Source organism: Megalobrama amblycephala, linkage group LG21 (genome assembly GCF_018812025.1).
Source record: "Megalobrama amblycephala isolate DHTTF-2021 linkage group LG21, ASM1881202v1, whole genome shotgun sequence".
Lineage (NCBI taxonomy): Eukaryota > Metazoa > Chordata > Actinopteri > Cypriniformes > Xenocyprididae > Megalobrama > Megalobrama amblycephala.
Genome location: NC_063064.1, coordinates 12,431,064 through 12,449,558, shown reverse-complemented (window position 1 = coordinate 12,449,558; position 18,495 = coordinate 12,431,064). Strand labels below are relative to the sequence as shown.

General features: G+C 36.9%; 1 protein-coding gene across 4 annotated transcripts in view; it reads right to left on the bottom strand.

Annotated features, from left to right (window-relative positions):
- Window positions 1-13,255, bottom strand: part of LOC125256605 (chemokine-like protein TAFA-1) — a 240,557-nt gene extending 227,302 nt beyond the window's left edge. For 2 of the 4 annotated variants that reach the window (XR_007182148.1, XM_048172734.1), the window contains exons 1-2: window positions 12,977-13,255; window positions 12,039-12,075 (exon numbers count right to left, since the gene is read on the bottom strand). Coding sequence is in view for 1 of the 4 variants with exons in the window: in XM_048172734.1 (XP_048028691.1) it covers window positions 12,039-12,075; window positions 12,977-13,117 (178 nt within the window). In the remaining 3 variants the exon portion in view is untranslated. The remainder of the gene's footprint in view (window positions 1-12,038; window positions 12,076-12,976) is intronic. The other 2 variants (XR_007182147.1, XR_007182150.1) reach the window with 2 other exon arrangements.
- Window positions 13,256-18,495: the final 5,240 nt, after the last annotated feature.

Genomic DNA, 18,495 nt, shown 5'->3' with positions numbered 1-18,495 from the left:
AGAAGAAATATGGCAAAGTCATTTCGACATGCTACAATTCCTGCTGCTAACATGTGGTGCTTTGACTATAACTGAATATCGGCATATAGATGTCTTCAGGCCAGGATTCTTATCAAACATGTGAAGTTTTTCTGGCAGATCAGACAATGCATGCCTGAGTTACAACAACCTCCTGTTTCATGGCGAAACATCGAATTTTGTCAAGCGCCAGGGACACGCCCTTCAGTGAAAACTCTAGATCTTCGCATTTTAACGTCACAAAGGCCTTTAAATTATACTGACCAAATATGATCTGACCACTTCTGACGTGTGTGCAAAGTATGATGAGTTTTCGGGCATTTTTAGGCCCTCAAAAATGTGATTCATTTCGGAGAGGAAGAATAATTGACCGAGCAATTACAATAGGGTCCTCACACCATCGGTGCTTGGGCCCTAAATATTTTCAATCAATAAATCAATCTATCCAGTTCACAAAACCAGTCTGAATGATTCACACTGTCTTAATAATCCAAACTGTAACAGCCCACAAGGAAACAAAAAAATTAATTTCAGTCCGTTCATCACAAAATTCTGGCTTTGGAAAAAAATTATACATAGTGCATAAGTCATACAGTATTGTGCTACTTTTGATTTATGGTTTAGAACAACATGATAAAATAATAACACAGTATTCATTTTTGGATGAACTATTCCTTTAAAATGCATGTAGCCTAAAACATGCATAACTGTATTTTTGACATGAACCCTCTCTGTCAACCAGCAAAGCATGTTTGTTCTGTCTACGGATCTTAGCTGGAATGCTCATGGTGCTCTCAGATGAATCGAAAATCAAGAGGACTTGTGTAATTCAAATGAACCTGAACAACCCTGTCAGATGCACAGACTGTGAGATGGGCCCTCTGTGGCAGTCACATACATACACACACAGACGCAGAGGTGACACAAATCAGTCCTCCTCGACCCCTGTCAGGTAGGAGCCGAAAATCTCGATGACTGATGAGACAGTCGCACATGGTGCCCACGATAAAGTGAGCTGTCAATCTGGAATGGGCGTCCTCTGCCAGAACGCTCACCTTTTTACCCCTTTGAAAGAAATGGCAAAACAAGTTGGTATGACACCTTACGTGTTATCATCAAATAAACACAGTTTTCATTGACATAGCTGCAGTCATATGATCAATGCTTATGTCTGGCTTAAAAAAGGTCTGAAGCTTGTGGTGAAAGGACAGTGCGAGTTTATGAGTCTCTCAAAATGTCATTTGTAGTTACGTGCCATTTAGCAGCTGCTTTTTAAATCAAAGTGACTTACAGTACATTAATTGCTGGGACAGTACCCCTGAAGCTAGTGCTCACTTCAAGGTCAAAATGCTGATAAGGCTGGATGGAATACGCAATTTCTTGGTTAGCAGCCCATCTTAACCATTATGCTACCCTGACAAAACGCTTTACAACAAGGACACGTTAAATTGATCAAAAGTGACAGTAAAGACATTTAAAATGATACAAAAGATTCCAGTTCAAATAAATGCTGTTATTTTGAACTTTCTATTTAACAAAGAATCATGAAGCAAATGAATCACAGTTTCCAAGAAAGTATTAAGCAGCACCACAGATTTAATGATAAAATCAAATGTTTCTTGAGCACCAAATCAGGATATTAGAATGATTTCTGAATGATTACGTAACTGCAAAATGTTATGTTTTCTAATACATTTATTTAATGCACTGATTGCTTCTGACAGAGCTGCACAACTGCAGCGGCAGATGTGGCCTAAAGCCTGGAACGAACCAAGCTGACGCCGACGAACTAGTTGCGACGAAAGCAGACTGCGTGGTTGGCTCACGTCAGCAGCGTCTGGGTCCAAAATTGCCCTGACACACCAAACCGCTGCTCGACAGACGGCCAAGTAGCACGTCCGTTCTGCGCCTGCGTAAGAAGAAATGTCTTTCCGTACCAGCAGGTGGCAGTAGCTGAAGAGCCAATCAGAATGATCAGATGGCCCGACTGACCGATGCCAATTCAACATGTCGAATCTGAGAAAAAAAGCCAACAAGGACCGACTTCAGCCGACGTTGTGGAACACACTGAGAAAACTTCACGATGGCCGACCGTCGGCTTGGTGTGTTCCAGGCTTAATGATTAACGAGTCAGACTTGAAACCCAAAGGTTGTGGGTTCGAGAGTTAGTACCGGCAAAAAAAAAAAAGTGTGCAAAAATTTTTTTAAAAAAAATAAAGACTTTATTCAACAATTTCTTCTCTCACATGTCAGTCTCCTATGCTGTTGATGAAGTAAACAGGGCAGCTCTTCCAGGTTCTACATCAGAACGCAGACTCATTATTGGCCGGCTCCTGCATCAGCATCACATGCATGCGTTGTGGTGCCCATGTGAACAGCGTCGGCCAAACTGAGATGTAGAACCCGAAAGCGATGCACTGTTTCCACTACGTCAACAGTGTAGGAGACTGAAAGGGAAATTGTTGAATAAAGTCAATATTTTTGTTTGTTTTTGGCAGACAAAAAGTATTGGTTGAACCACTGTAGTCACATGGACTATTTTAACAACGTCATTACTACCTTTCTGGGCCTTGAAAGTGGTAATTGTGTTGCAGTCTATCGGAGGCCAGAAGACTCACGGATTTCATCAAAAATATCTTAATTTGTGTTCCGATGATGAACGGAGGTCTTCTGGGTTTAGAACAACATGAGGGTGAGTAATTGAGTAAAGTTCTCACATCTGTTTAATACATAGACTGTAAAAAAATATGGACGTAGCGTCCATGACGTCACCCATAGAGTTCTGAACAGCAGTTTTGAAGCGAAAATGAGGCCGCGGCCATCTTAGCTGTGCGTCACCGCACGTCACTCCCGGATAACTGAAAATGGGCAAAGAGGCGGGGAGGTGGTTTGAGCTTATGTGATTGGTTGCTGAAACCACGCCCGCCTAGTTCGACGTGACCATGTTAGCAAGCAAAGGAGCTATCTATCTTAGATACGATCTAAAATATTAATGAAGATACGTTTTATCATCAGAAAGTTCTAAAGGTTTACTGTCAATCTACGGTGTTTTTTTAAGATATAGATGCTCCAACACCAGTAGTGTTGGGTGTGCAAATAACAACAAGGAACATCAAATGGGACTTCATACCTTTATAATAGAGATCGCGAGATGAATCCAATCTGTGGCACTTGGGTAAAATATAAATGTCCATTGCAAAACAAAAACAAACATTTCACATTTCTTCTGAATGATCTGCTCTCTGTCATCGTTCTTCAAGAAAGGATGCAATGGCGATCGTATCTAACAAACAAATGAGCCTGTGTCCAAAGTATATTTTTTTCAAAATAGTGCAGCAGTTTTAGTTATAATATCCAAGCAGTGCTGTCAGAGTTGTATATCCTCCTGGTATTGTCATTGTAGTAAATCTCGCAATCAAAACTTTCAGCCAATGCCACGATCCAACAACGTGTGTTCTGTGTCTCTTCCCCATGCACGCACACAGACACACATCAGTCTCGAATATTATGCAGCAAGCCATATTTTATAATTGTATAAAATAATCGAGAAAAAAAAGCACAAAAACGGCTGAGATGCCAAATTCAGCGGCAGCTGAGGTAACATGACGCCTCACAGACAGCAGCGCAATATACCTGTCACTCAAGTGACCACGCCCTTAATTATGCAGAACTTTAAGGCTTAATATAATTTAAACGGATAAGTTATAAAAAAATTCACCCCCCTCAGAGTTGTCATGAAGGGCAAAAATAGCAGTATAGACCAAAACCACAATTTGAACCAACTTGTAAACATGTTTTTTTCTGCTATAAACTTGGCCAATTTAACATGGGACTCTATGAGATTCTGCTCTCTTTTGGAGCCTGTCCCTAGCGGCCAGTCAATGAATCGCAGTTTAAGTTACTTCCGTATTGGCTTCACGAGAGAAAGGGGGAGGTTGCCGCTTGGTTTAATATTGAGTTCATTATCTTGTTATACACCTCTGTTATAGTTCCTCGTTGTTTGTGTTTAAATACACACTGTTGCTTTGAAACTCTCTTGTGTTTTGGTTAATTAAAGCTGCTGTCTGCGATTTTTGGCCCTCTAGCGGTTAATAAACAGAACTGCGCGCGTCTTGCGGAGGAACATTCTAGCCAGAGCTACTTTTCTCCATACATGTCTATGGCGAGTCACGCAGTTACTGTGATACTCTGCGGCGAGTCCTACCAGTCTGGTCTGAAATAGTAAAATCCGAATATAAACACTTATTATAAGTGTACCATAATGATTCAGGATAAGATAAAAACATGGTTTGGAAAATGGATTCATGTTGTAACACAAAAAAAGTTGCGGACTGCAGCTTTAAATTTACTCTACTATTTGAATGGATACCTTTCTCTTCTTCATCCGTTGTGTACCAAATCGTGTCAGAAAACCAGACCACAAAAGGATTATGGATTATGCCGCAAAGTTTATTGCCCTTCCCATTTTAAACTATACAGCACGCTTTTGCCAGCTTGCCCAGCACTCTCATTTTGACGATGACACCTTAAAATCATTGTACTGGGTTGGAACAAATTATTACAGCCCGGTGGACCTACCCGACATGAAGGGGGAAACTTGGAGAGAGGCCATCCTCAGATGTTTGCAACTATCCCCAGTTGATGCCATCGCTTATGGCCACTGCAGACCCAGAGTTTACGCCCACCACGGATACAGAGCTTGTGCCCACTGCAGACCCGGTGCCAGACCTGATGCCTGCCATGAACCTAGAGCCAGAGCCAGAGCCAATGCCCGCATCAAAGCCAGAGCCTGCAGCCTCGTCCATCCCAGAATCAAAGCCCGCCGCCCAGTCTGACCAGGTGTGTGAACCGGTTGCTACATCCGTGCAAATGGAAGATTTAGTGGAGCTAGATGACGATTATCCTCCTCAACTGATCCCGGTCAGTACTATGTCTATTTTGCCACCCAGCTCTAAGTCTTCTTCATTGCCAGCTGTTTCGTCACCCAGCATCAAGCCTATTCCATCACCAAATCATGACAATATTATTATTATTATTATTCGTTTTCAATACTCAATTTCTAATTTTATAGTACAACAGTATGCAAATATTTCTAATAATGGGGGGGTTCCTTCTTTTTTGTCTTTAGCGGTCACATGTCTGTAAAAGTTAACATGCTGTTTTGGTTTCATCAAGTGCCTGAGGTTCTAATGGACAGGGAAAGCCTGTAATCTCTTTAATCTGTTCCTATAACTTCAGTCTTTCTCACTCATTCAGTAATGCATTAGCTGCCAAATCGACACGAGACTCAAACGGAGTGAATTTAAATGGTTTACAGCCATTAATTGGATCTAAGGAACAGGAAACACACAATTAGAGGTGTGCATGCACAAGTAGGTCATGCACACACACAAATCCGATGCTGTGGTTTTCTAGACGATGTTCCCTTCAGATTACTGGCTGGCTGAATATCAGTGTTGCCATTATAATCGGCAGTGCAGCCATTACAAGCATTTTAATTAATTACATTCCCACTACCACAAAAACCCACTATCTTTCCACGCCTCACTGCCTTCAACTTAATCCGGCCAACGCATGCTGACAGCACTCTCAGGCCTGTGCTCCCTACCACTGCCGATCTCTCTGAGGACAAGTAAATTCCTCCAGATTAATTGCTTTACTAATCCTGAAAATTGTAGTTCAAACAGTATGTTTTAACTGTAAAAAAAAAAATAAAATAATAATAATAATATATATATATATATATATATATATATATATATATATATATATATATATATATATATATATATATATGCAACAACTAATTCTGAAGAAGATCTCCCAATAAAATTTGTCAATCATAATGTTTAACCAAATTGTTGATGGCTTTTAATATCACTTTACACCATGTCTACATTGGAAGCAAAATCACATAAATTGCATTTATATATTATTTAAAATAAAAACAAAGAATTACACCAACTCAATACTGAAAAACAGAAAACATAATTCTTGTTAATCTGTTATCTTTCAAAAAACAATTGAGCGATTGTATATAAATATATAATTATTAGCTACTCAGTAGGGGTGTGACGAGACACTTAGCTCACGAGACACGAGATTGGGTTCATGAGAATGAGATGAGATTTTTACACAAGTACTTTTAAGAAATCTTCAATGACAAAATTCATGACTTGAAAAATAGTGTTCAGGTGCATTATGAAATGTTTTAACTAATCATCTTGTAATGAATGTTCTACTTTTTGAGTATGAATTATCATATGCAGTAAAAGACAACAATATACAAGCACCGTAAAAGGTTTTGCCAGAAACTCAACTGACTGGCTTCTCTCCTGAATGATTTCACATGAGTCTCTTCAGACCTTAGTGTACATGAATTATAAGCTTCCAGAAAGTTATAAGCTGAGGCTGTTTGTGACCTCCTAATTGAACTCCTTTCCACAAATTGAACACAGAAATAAAAACAGTATAAATAAAAATAAATAACAGTTTTTTCTTAGTCTTATTAAGTTCAACCATAAACAAAGTACTCTCAATATTCAAAGTGCAAACAGAGACCAAAACAGAGATCACAGCTAAAAGGTGGTTACAACTACATAGCCCTTGCCTGGCAAGTCCAGAATGATCAGATGGAGTCAGTCCGCCCTCCATCGAGCCTCGAGTCAACTCCAAACCGTACCGTGCAATCAGATTCGTTTATTTCAGCGACGCAAACAGCGTCACTCTAGTGCGGCGAAAGTCCCTTCAATATCAACAAAGATTACGCACAGGAGACCCGAGAGTTTGTTCTGTTCAGCCGTGAATTCAGTTTTAAATGACCAAAAACACATTAATTATTTACTTTTCGCTGTTGACTCTCTTGTCGCTTTGCTAACGTCATATCCGCCCTTCTCTGATTGGTTTACTCCGCTTCCTGTTCGCTTGGATTTGCTCCGTCCTAGAAATCAAATTGATTCAATGGCCGACCAGACTCATCCGCAGGTACAGTGGTGAGGCTGGATTTTCCAGGCAAACATAGCCCAGCCTAAGATATGTTTGATATTGGGAGACAGGCTATTATATGTAGCCTAATTTGCGCATATCAGGGAGCTTGCGTTTTACTTTCGCTTTCCAATTTGTACTCGCACATACTCTTAATTTATACATGTAATTTATCAAACGCTTAGGCTCTGTTGCGCAACGAATCCTCCGCCATGGTCTTGTCAGTCATCTCGTCTTACTCTCATCACGTGATCAGTGAACTGTGATTCACTGTGTGCGACTCTGCAGCTCGTGCTGGATGAGCAGAGCAGACGTTTACAATAGTTTACAATTGAAGCGATCGTCATCCAACTGAATTAAATGGTTTTTATTTCTATTAAAAAAGCAAAACGACAGTGGAGGCAGTGCCGTAGTGGGCACCGTAATTTAACGTAATCGTAGCGGTGGCATATTCTATGCTAATTTCTCCATTATGACGTGAATTTGCACCAATTTGCTCTTGGCATGAGATCTCGTCACACCCCTACTACTCAACATCAGAACATTGCACTTATTCAAATGTGCAATAAGATAATGTTTCATATCATGCTAACCATGCTTATGCAATGGTAGAGTAGAAACTTGATCTATAATACTCTAGCAAACATTACTTCAAGAATAATATCTTTACAATTATGAGACAAACAACAGGTAAAGAACCAAACAACTTACAGCCATTGCTGTCTTAAACTCAAAGAGCAAAGGATTGATGAACATACTCATTGTCCAGATTTTGCTAAAGCAACTAATCCTGAAAGGTATTGTTCACCCAAAAAAAAAAATGTCATTTCTTACTCTCCTTCATGTTGTTCCAAACCTGTATGACTTTCTGAATTTTCACTATCACTAGTGTGTTCCATTACAACATTTTGTACACAACTGCCCTGCATCTGAATATGCCTATAAAGAGTAGAATGTCCAAAATCATAGTAGTCATAAAACAGTACGCGAAACCCGAGTACCAGCTGACCTATTTCCGGTGAAATTAACTATTAATATGGAAAAAGCAATTATTAAATGACTCCTATGCAAGACAGCACAGCTTCATGTTGTGTTTTTCCTTATAAAGAATAGTTTGGATGTGTCAATTGTGCGCTAAATTTAGCATAAGAATATCTTCGATGTAAAACCTATTGCTGATCAAGGTGCAAATTAGAAGGGGAACTGGAGATTCATAGTGCTTAAACATATGACTCACGGTTCATTTACACTGTTTGTCTCAACCTTTGATATAATACCCCCCAGCTACATACTGAATAAGTAAAACAATATAAGAGGTAAAGAGCATCGACACTATTCCATTAACGTTTCAGTTCTGTTTCGTATGTGACCACACAATGCATTTGACATTTATCACCATCATAAACTACAGTGTGTGTGCGTGACCTGTGCTCTCCTGGGTTTCAATAATAGGTTATACATTGTTCTTTTAGAAAAAGAGTCTTTCTATTGTGTGAAAAGCCTTTTAGATGTGCTTGGCAGGTCACAGTAAATGGAGGAAATGGCAGCCCTCATCAGAAGATGGGGGAAAACGATATCATGTCCATGTCGCTGGCTGGAATAAAAGTGTATTCAGAGAGTTGTAGCTCTCACTTTCTTGCCTACTCTGTCAGTCAATCCTTATCCTTTGCTGAACGATCCCAATGGCTTTGGGCTGCTCACTGGAAAGTAAAAGTGTGAGTGTGTATGTCTGAATTTATGAGTTGTAACTTAATATAGACTCAAATATAGAACATATGCATATGCCCTTTGAAAATTTTTAACCGGATGATCAATTGTCAAAACACAAAACAACTGTGTCTGCCCTAAAAATCACAGACAGTATCTGAAATTTAGGGCATGACAAACATTCAGATTTCTTCACATGCTGTGAGCTAGTGTGTCAAGATACTTTGCATTTCGTTTTTTTACATGTGCAGAAACAATACAGCATAAATGCATATTGAATCGTTCTGATAATTTTTTTTTTTTTTTTTTTTTTTTAAAGCACCAGATGTTAAGTCATGTTACACTTATAGTTTCATCAACTGCTGTAGCGCATTTGCAGAATTCTGTGAGACGGAGCATTTAAATGCTGAATTTTTAAACAGCTGACTACATTTATATGGGATGCAATAATGTGACTATTGGTCTCATAAAGAATGAGGATTTTCCATTTAAACAGCATTTTCTAATTACCCTCAAGCTAATAAGGTCATATTCAGAATAGGAATAATCAAATAAAGAGATGCAGTATTCCCATTTTAGTTGCATTACCGAAGACACGCATAAACGGAATGTGGCTCCCCATGTTCCGTGGCATTTTGCACAATACGGCAAACAAACCACAGCAATTTATCTGCATAATTAATGACACAAAAACTAAAAAATGAATGGAATGGTTCTATAAGCAGCTCAGTTTGAATATTTTTGGATTACTGCTGTACAAAGCCACTGATTTGTGCTACTCTGTTCATTTTCAGCCTTCATTTTTTTTTTTTTTTTTTTTGTATTACCTCTCATCCCATTTGAAAAACATTGCCAACTAATGTCAATAAAACCAAGCCTCTGGTTATGTTTTAAATACAGAACTCCATCTCTGCCTTATGCTTCAGTGCTGTTATCCAATGTACAATTCTCTTTCATTTTTTTTCCCCTCTCCAGAATACATGGATTTACCTGTACTCATAAGCAACAGAAATTTTAAAATAGAAGGGGCTACAAATTACTTTATGACAGGTAATACTTAATTCATAAATATTAATTTAAAATATTAATCTGATGGTGTTAGTAAACATTATGCTACTTTAAGACTCTAATTATTATTAATTCATGTTATTAATTCTGTATATATCAATATTGATTATAAAATATTCTATATTAAAATCAAATTTTATACAAATATTGCACTGTCAGAGTATATTGAGTGTTCACATAATATTCAAACACAATACAAATATGATATTAGAGTAAACATTTTAGACAGCGACAGAAGGTCATGGCTCAGCCAATTTTCCTAGACTGCAGTGTAACTAATTAATATTCATGAGTCAATCATTTGCTACAGTAGAGCAGATTTGTTAATTCTTACCATGTGTGGATATGCTTGAGTTGTTTGGCCTTGTAGTCTTGTCTTATACCAATTTACCATTGACATACTGCCATGCCATTCATATCAAACCGGCTAGTTACCTTTCAAAACGGTAGCCTACATTGGTTCAGTGATAGTAGGGGTGAGCGGGGCACTAGGCTAACTGTAACAGACGTGGTTTAAACATTTCTACACATGCTAGCATGATGAAATGTAGTGTATTTACTAGTAGTGTTTATTTACGAGACAAAATTGCTATTATTTTAATCTCCAATCTGTTAGTTAGCATTTCGATGCTTAGCTAACTATAGCAGAAGATACTAGCCCAGTTTAAATCCCAGGTCGGGGCATGTTGTAACACTGCGTTACAATAGAGTGCTGCAAGGATCACGTCAAAACCCCAAAATGACTAATTCGCCACTGGTTGGTTTTTTAATTTATGAATAAAATAAAGTCTGTGGTAAACATAACTTGATGATACTTGCTACTTGATGAATTTTGAAGCTGTTATGGTTATTTAACATATGTTTCTAATAAGTAACTAGATAAGAACGTTTGGGGTGTGAGTTTTTACAGTTTTGTATAAAACGTCCAAATATCGTCAAGTATACCACAGACCTTCTTTTACTCATAAATTGAAAAACCCCATTATAAAACACCATAAGTAAATCTAGTGGTGAATTAGTCTTTAGAATTTTGATGTAATGTCTGCAGCAGTCTAGCTGTGTCCCAATTCAGTGGCTGCATCCTTCGAAGGACGCACACTTCAAAGGCCACGCTTTCTAAGTCCACGAAGGTCGGACCAAGCGGGACGGTCTAGCCTATGGAAGATTGCTCGTCTTGTTGTCTAGCAACTGTCGCAGCTGTCACTGATGAGCAGCAGGAACGTTTGTACTGGATTTTTTTGAAAGTTATATTCAACTGTCTGAAAACAAAACAGGGTTCAAAGCTTGCCTAAATATGTTCACCTTGATCAATTTATGTACATAATAAAGAGTATAAAATATATAAAATCGCATCTTAGTAAGACGTAAGTCAACATTTGAACCGCCTTAAAGATTTTTTGTTTGTTTGTTGGTTTGTTTTTTTATATCATTAGATATATTTAAGTTATATTTAAAGGTCCCGTTTTTCGTGGTTTTTTTAAGCTTTGCTTGTGTTTATAGTGTGCAATATAACATGTGTTCATGTTTCGCGTGTAAAAAAACACAGTATTTTTCACATAATTTACTTATCTGTATACCGCTGTTTCCACTGTCATAAAAACGGGCTGATGACTTCCTTGTTCTATGAAGTCCCTCCTTCAGAAATACGTAACGAGTTCTGATTGTGCCAGCGGTTCCTGTGTTTTGATTCGACAGCAGCTTAGCGCTCCTTGCCCGGAAAGGTCACGCCTCTTACCATAACGTGGAGATGCACGCGCTCAGTGTTATTGTAAACATGTCTTTGATTTTACCCTATCAATTTGAGCCGGAATCAGACCCGGTGATTAGACTGCGGGATGAAAATAACAGCGTTTCGACGACATGGCGACAAATACACTCTACAAACGCAACTCTTGTGTATTCCTGTGGGCGGAGGTTAGTCAAAAAACTGTTTTAGTGACGTCATTAAAGAAGGAAGTAGAGGGATGTAGTCCAAACTGGCCGTTCGATGTAGGCGACTTCTGTTAAATAAAATATCTCGCTTGGCATTGAACTTTGAGCTTTAAAATTTTACAGATTTTATTTATACTCTAACAACAACATTACACACTAACTAAAGTTTGAAACATGGGATCACGAAGAACGGGACCTTTAAGTTTTAAACCCAATACTTTCATATAAAGTTGTATCTGGCATTTTCTCTCAAAAAATCCTGTCGCCATCATCACACTATTAAAGGGTTAGTTCACCCAAAAATGAAAATTCTGTCATTAATTACTCACCCTCGTGTTGTTCCACACCCGTAAGAACTTCATTCACCTTTGGAACACAAATTAAGACATTTTTGATGAAATCCGAGAGGTATATGACACGTCCGTAAACAGCAATTTAATCAACAATTTCAAGGTCCAGTAAGGTACTAAAGACATTATTAAAACCGTCGACATGACTGCAGTGGTTAAACCTTAATTTTATGAAGCGACAAGAATACTTTTTGTGCACAAAATCAAAACAAAAATAACAACTTTATTATTCTTGAAAATTCAATATCTATGAAAGTGCTGATTATATTGCTGTCTATGGACGAGTCATGTACCTCTCGGATTTCGTCAAATTCTACGTACGGAACGAGCGCAGCGCCCATTCCATTTTTTCTGTAAGTTTTGGCGGAAGCACTTGGAAGGTGATCATTTGTTTATATAAAGCATATACATTTAAATTTTTTTCGAAAATGATCGATTATGTCGCTAGATAAGACCCTTATTCCTCGTCTGGTATCGTTTAAAGCCCTCTGAAGCTGAACTGAAACTGTAATTTTGACCTTCAACCGTTTGGAGGCCACTGAAGTCCACTATAAGGAGAAAAATCCTGGAATGTTTTCATCAAAAAACTTTCTTTTCGACTGAAGAAAGAAAGACATGAACATCTTGATGACATGGGGGTGAGTAAATGATCAGGAAAATTTTATTTGAAAGTGAACTAATCCTTTAAAATATGTCAGTGCCATTGTTTTGTCTCAAGATGCACACCAGAATGTGTGTATATATATATATATATATATATATATATATATATATATATATATATATGGCACGTTTATAAAAGCTACTTAAATGTACTAATTTAACTAAGGCCTACTCTAGGACTAAAATAAGCCCTACCTATCTGTAAAACCAGGCGTTTGTGTATTGATATGATATTCGGTCGGATTATTTTTTACCTGATGCCTTTCCACAGAGTCGTTCACAAGCTCCACGTGCAGGCACTGGACATAATAAAGACCCAGTACATCTTCATCGCTGGCAAACGATAGGAGGCTTTCGAAGGCTGTTTCCGTCCTCTGTAAATATGTCCATTTCATTCAGCGTTGTTTTGCTCTCTGTTTTTGAAGTATCGCGTTACAGTTTCACTGAGTTGAAAACCGCTCCGAACTTGTGCTTGAGCTGACTGAATCGATAACTGATAACGTTTGACAGATTCAAAAAAAAAAAAAAAAAAAAAAAAAAAAAAACGACTCACTAGAGTGAACAACTCACTAGAGTCGTTTAGGAGTCAGACGGTGCTTGTTCTGATTCAACAATCTCGAGGGAAATGTTTCACAGATTGATTGATTGATTGATTGATTGATATAAACATTTTAGCTTAAAGTCACCATGAAATCAAAACTGACAACTCTTCTTTTTAATGGAATATTGCAGTACTTTTATAATTGATTTATCTGTGAACATCTTTATTTAAAATAATAATAATAATATATCCTCATAATCTCTTTTCTGATGACTCACTCACATGAAATAGCTATAGCAAACCACAACAATCCAATAAATTCCAGATGACCAAAATCAAGTCCCGTTCGTTTCCCTTAGGTGTATGTCACAATGGGAAATAAATCTTAACTTCTGCTTCATGCTGACTTCAGGTTCAGGTGAAAAGCATGGGGGGCCCTGGCACTTTCTCTGAATTCTTCTTGGATTCTGCTGCACTTAGGCTGAGGAAATAACTAACAACATCCTGCATGGTTTCTATTCTCTTTCGTTCTCTCTCTCACACACACTTCTATATAACTGTGCTCTGGCATTGATCTTAGTTAAGTTCAGCCAAGGTCCATGCAAGAAAACTCTCTCTCTCTCTCTCTCTCTCTCTCTCTTTCTCTCTCTCTCTCTCTCTATCTATCTATCTATCTATCTATCTAAAAATACACTTCTACAATATTCTTTTTATTTTATAACATCAATTTATCAGAAAACACATAACCTTTGAGTAAAAATGATTGAAAGTTGAATTGTTTAATCAGTGCTGTGGGTGATATTGTAAAGATATTCATCTAAATGCTTCTTCCAACAATAGACTCAAATCACCTCTGGTGTTTAAATGAGCACTGTGATCCATGCTCTTACACAGTAATACATTTGTGAGTCTGCTTCAAATCTAGAGATTAAAATCACCACTCATGTTTCACATGGATCCATCCATATGGACTGTGAAGGGTGAAGTGGTTGTGGAAGCAGTCAAGCGGTGTAATTAAGGATTACACCTTCACAAGTGGGGCTTCAGTAACAGCCTATTAAATGTACGCACTGTATGGCTCAGGATAAGGGTTTCCAACATTTTTCCTGCTCATTCTTTTGTCTTGTTTCAGCTTCTAACATTACTGACAAACCAGGTCACTGAAACAAAGGAAATGTCTTATATTGATATATACCTGCAAAGTTTAGCTGCTGGACTTTTTAGGTGTTTAAAGTATGTCTGAAATGCCACAAAGTAGCCATATTAAATAATCTATTTTCTCTTTTTTATTGTTTAACCTCATGTTGCCTTAATTCTTCAGCGAAATGGGTTCTTGTGTTTTGTGTACATACAGGGTTGCTGGGTATTACTGCTGCTAAAACATATTGTTGTATCAAAAATTTACCACAGTACAATATCATCATTCAGCAAATTTTGTACGTGACCAAAGCAACATAAGCAGTTAATGAAGTAAAAAGTTGATGTCATTGCATGATATTGATTAAATGTTTTTAATACTTTTTTACTAAGTTTCATTCTGTACTTTATCACTGTATCAAATGCAGATTGGGATGTTAAACAAAAGTAATTTGTTAAACACAAGCATTAGATTTTCTGTATATACCTCAAAATTAAAAGACAAAATTATATTATATTATATTATATTATATTATATTATATTATATATATATTATATTATATTATATTATATTATATTATATTATATTATGCATTGATTGAGGTTTGCATTGAGTTCACTGCAGTTGATGCTCTTTGAGAAATGCAAAAGTTATTTGAGCACTGCTGTAGAAATGGAATTTTGATGAACCAAACACATTGACATTGAATTATTAAATCTATTTACAACTCTAGTTTCATTCCATAAGTCTACAGAGGCTGCTTTTTTGTTGGCTAAAGAACAGATTTAGTATCCATACCAAAGTACCAGAAGCTGGTATCAGTCTGGAGCTGAAATTTTGATACTAATCCAACTCTGATGTGAACATTTTTCTCTTCCCAAGTTCCCTTTCATATTGCACAACTGTGGTTAGGAAGTGCCAAGATACATTTGTTAAATAAGTTCTATTTATTTTCTGTAAAAAAAAAATGAAAGAAGCTGGTGTCTTCATGCCACAACAAAGTTGATGTGAAGATTTCACCAGCAAGCCAAATATGACTAAAAAGAGCTCTTTCCGGGTCCCCTGGGCTCCCAGAACCTCCTCTAACCTACTGTGCATCACTAATGGATTCTGTGTATGGTCACTCATCATTTCTGTATCATTTAAGCCAAAATGCCATGACGCTAATATACCTCCCGTCTCTAGAGCTTTAATTACTCCGTGTGAGCTGAGAGGAATGAAGGGAACATCCTGTGGAGAAACCCACTTCTCCTGCTGTTAATACAGAACAGTACTGAGAGCATTTGTACAATGGACAGTTCATAAATACAGACTAAACGTAAAGCTAAAATATTTCTGAATTTTAACGGTACTGTGTGGAATTTATGGACAATGTTTGTGTGTGTGTGTGTGTGTGTGTGTGTGTGTGTGTTTTTTTTTACACTTCCAAACATTTTTTTCCCACCCTTTGTCTACGTTTGGAAAAACTTTTGGACTCATTATTATTGTTGCAAATGCAGTAAATTCAAGTTCCAGTTCTATTTTATTTTAAAGTAGTTAAAAGTTAAAAAAACAAAACAAAAAAAAAACATTAAAAAAATAGATAACTTGTCTATCAACAGCTAAACAATAGACCATACTGTTGTTCATTTGTATTAGTTATTTATTTATTTACTATATTTAGGTTTGGAGTCAGTTTTCTCTACTTTTTCAATCTCTCTCTCTCACCAAACCTGCATTTATTTTAATAAAAATACATTAAAAAAAATAATATGTGTAATATTTTTACTTTTTTTTTTCTATTTTAATATATTTTAAAACGTAATTTATTCCTGTGATGGTAAACCTGAATTTTCAGCAGACTTCTGTAATAGTTTTTTTTTTAGGATTCTTTGGCGAATAACATTCAAAAGAAATACAGTACAAGTTCTGTCATGAAACTCTAGATGGCACAGGCTAATAGGTCCTTTAACTCAACCTGCTCGTAATCACATCATTATCTATAGGACACAGCTGATTAGCTACTGATACAGCAGGAACCAATGAGCTTGCATGCTCAACCTTCAAATACATGGGTAGCATTTGCCTTAGCAGTGCAGTGCGCATTTAGAAACCGCCCACCTTCCCCAGCTCCACCTGTATAGATCTACTACGGGTAATTCATGTTCGCTATATTGTACAGCAACAGCATGTCTTACTTGCTCACAGCAGCGTGTTGTGTATGTATTGGCAGTAGCAAGTCCTGTACTTGCTCTGCAGCAATAACCTACAGCAGCAGCAGCAATAAAAGCAGCAGCAGCGTAGCAGATCTATTCCACCAAGACCAAACATGTCAACATTGTCATACCCATTACCATGCCAAACACTCCGATAGTTGTCATGACAGAGCTGCATTTGTAAACGCTGTAAATGTCTTTACTGTCACTTTTTCATCAATTTAATAACATCCTTGCATTATAAAAAAAAATCTTACTGACCCCACACTCTTAGCCCGGATTTTATATTTACTTAAAAATATAATTACAATATACATAAAATATTTAAGTTTGGTTGCATTACTTATAAAATGTAAGTATATTCTACTAATTTGTGGGTGTATTTGAATGTGTTAATAAATGTAAGTTAAATGCACTTAAATTATGAAGTTTTTCTCCTGACCATGCCTCCTACACACTGGTATGCGGCAGGTAATGACGCCATTTTGTCGTGGTGTGTGTGAATTCAAGGAGCTGTTGATGGCAGTTGGAACATTTTTTTGGCTGTTCTACAGACATTTTTTTCCAAACATTTACCTTTTTATAGTTTTTCACCAAAGGAGAAAATCACAATTTTTAAGTTACCATCATCGAGGTCAGGGTTTGTTTTAGTTGAGCTCTTGACCCTTGACTTTTTAATAATAGATTTTGTTTGGGTAGTTTTAACTGCATTACAACCAACCAGACAAGCAAAGTTAAAAGATGATCAGGTGGTGTTGATTATGTTTTCACATAATCATTATTGATCTGAATCACTGAACTCATTTAGAGCCCAATCTCTGAGTTAGATTTACATTATTGACTTTTACAATACATTTTTTTTTTTTTTTAAGTTGTCCTTATCACAGAAAAAAAAAATTAGGCACACACAGACATCAAGAATCAGCGTATGAATCTCAACAACGGTGACAAGCAACATATTCTGATAAACAGATCAACTCTGAACATTAGAAAACAAGCTACTAAAAAGTCACAGAAAAAAAGCGAAATTTAAATAGTGAGAATAAAGAAAATTACTAAGACAATTCAGCTCATAATTTATTCGTGCAGCAATGCCTGATGGGAGGCATGGATGAATTTTGATTGGTGGCAAGTTAACTTGCTTAGTACATTGAACTTAAATATACTAGGTGTAATAACTACAAAGTAATTAATATTACAAAACATTTTAAGTTAAATGAACTCGAATTATTAAGTTAACATTACTTAATTTTTTTAGGGCAACCAGTTTCCTCAAATTTTTTAAGTAAATTCAACTTATCCGGGCTAACAGTGCAAAAGTTCAAAAGTGTATGTTAACAAACACAAAGTTTGTGTTTTAAACATTTTGGAAATTTTGAATTGCTCCAAAAATAGTAATTAGTTAAAATGTAAAAACATTTTTAAAAATGTTTTGTACTGTAGATATTTAACTTATAGTCACAAACTGTTGATTGTCTAATATTATTAATAGTCACCTTGTTTTTGGATCATTTGTTAATTTTAGTTGGCCAAAATGAATGATTGATGAGTGACTGATTTGTTTACTTTGTAATTAGTTCATCCATGTAAACCAGTTTGACACATTCAGGCTAATTTGGACACATTGTGATCATCATTGACAGGCATTATTCCATTGACAGCTTGATCAGCCAATCACAGTGGGATGGAGGCCTCGCCTCACTCCCCAGAGGAAAAAAAAAAAAAAAACTCTTTTAGAACTACAAAAAAAAAAAAAATGACTCTCTGTACTTTTAAAAGGTATAATGGAAATGTATTTCCAGTTCCCCAAATTTCAGCTGATGCTGAGAGCTGTCAGTGGACACATTATCTTGCTCCAGAAACACTTTCAAACATGACTCACCCTTGTGAGAACCACG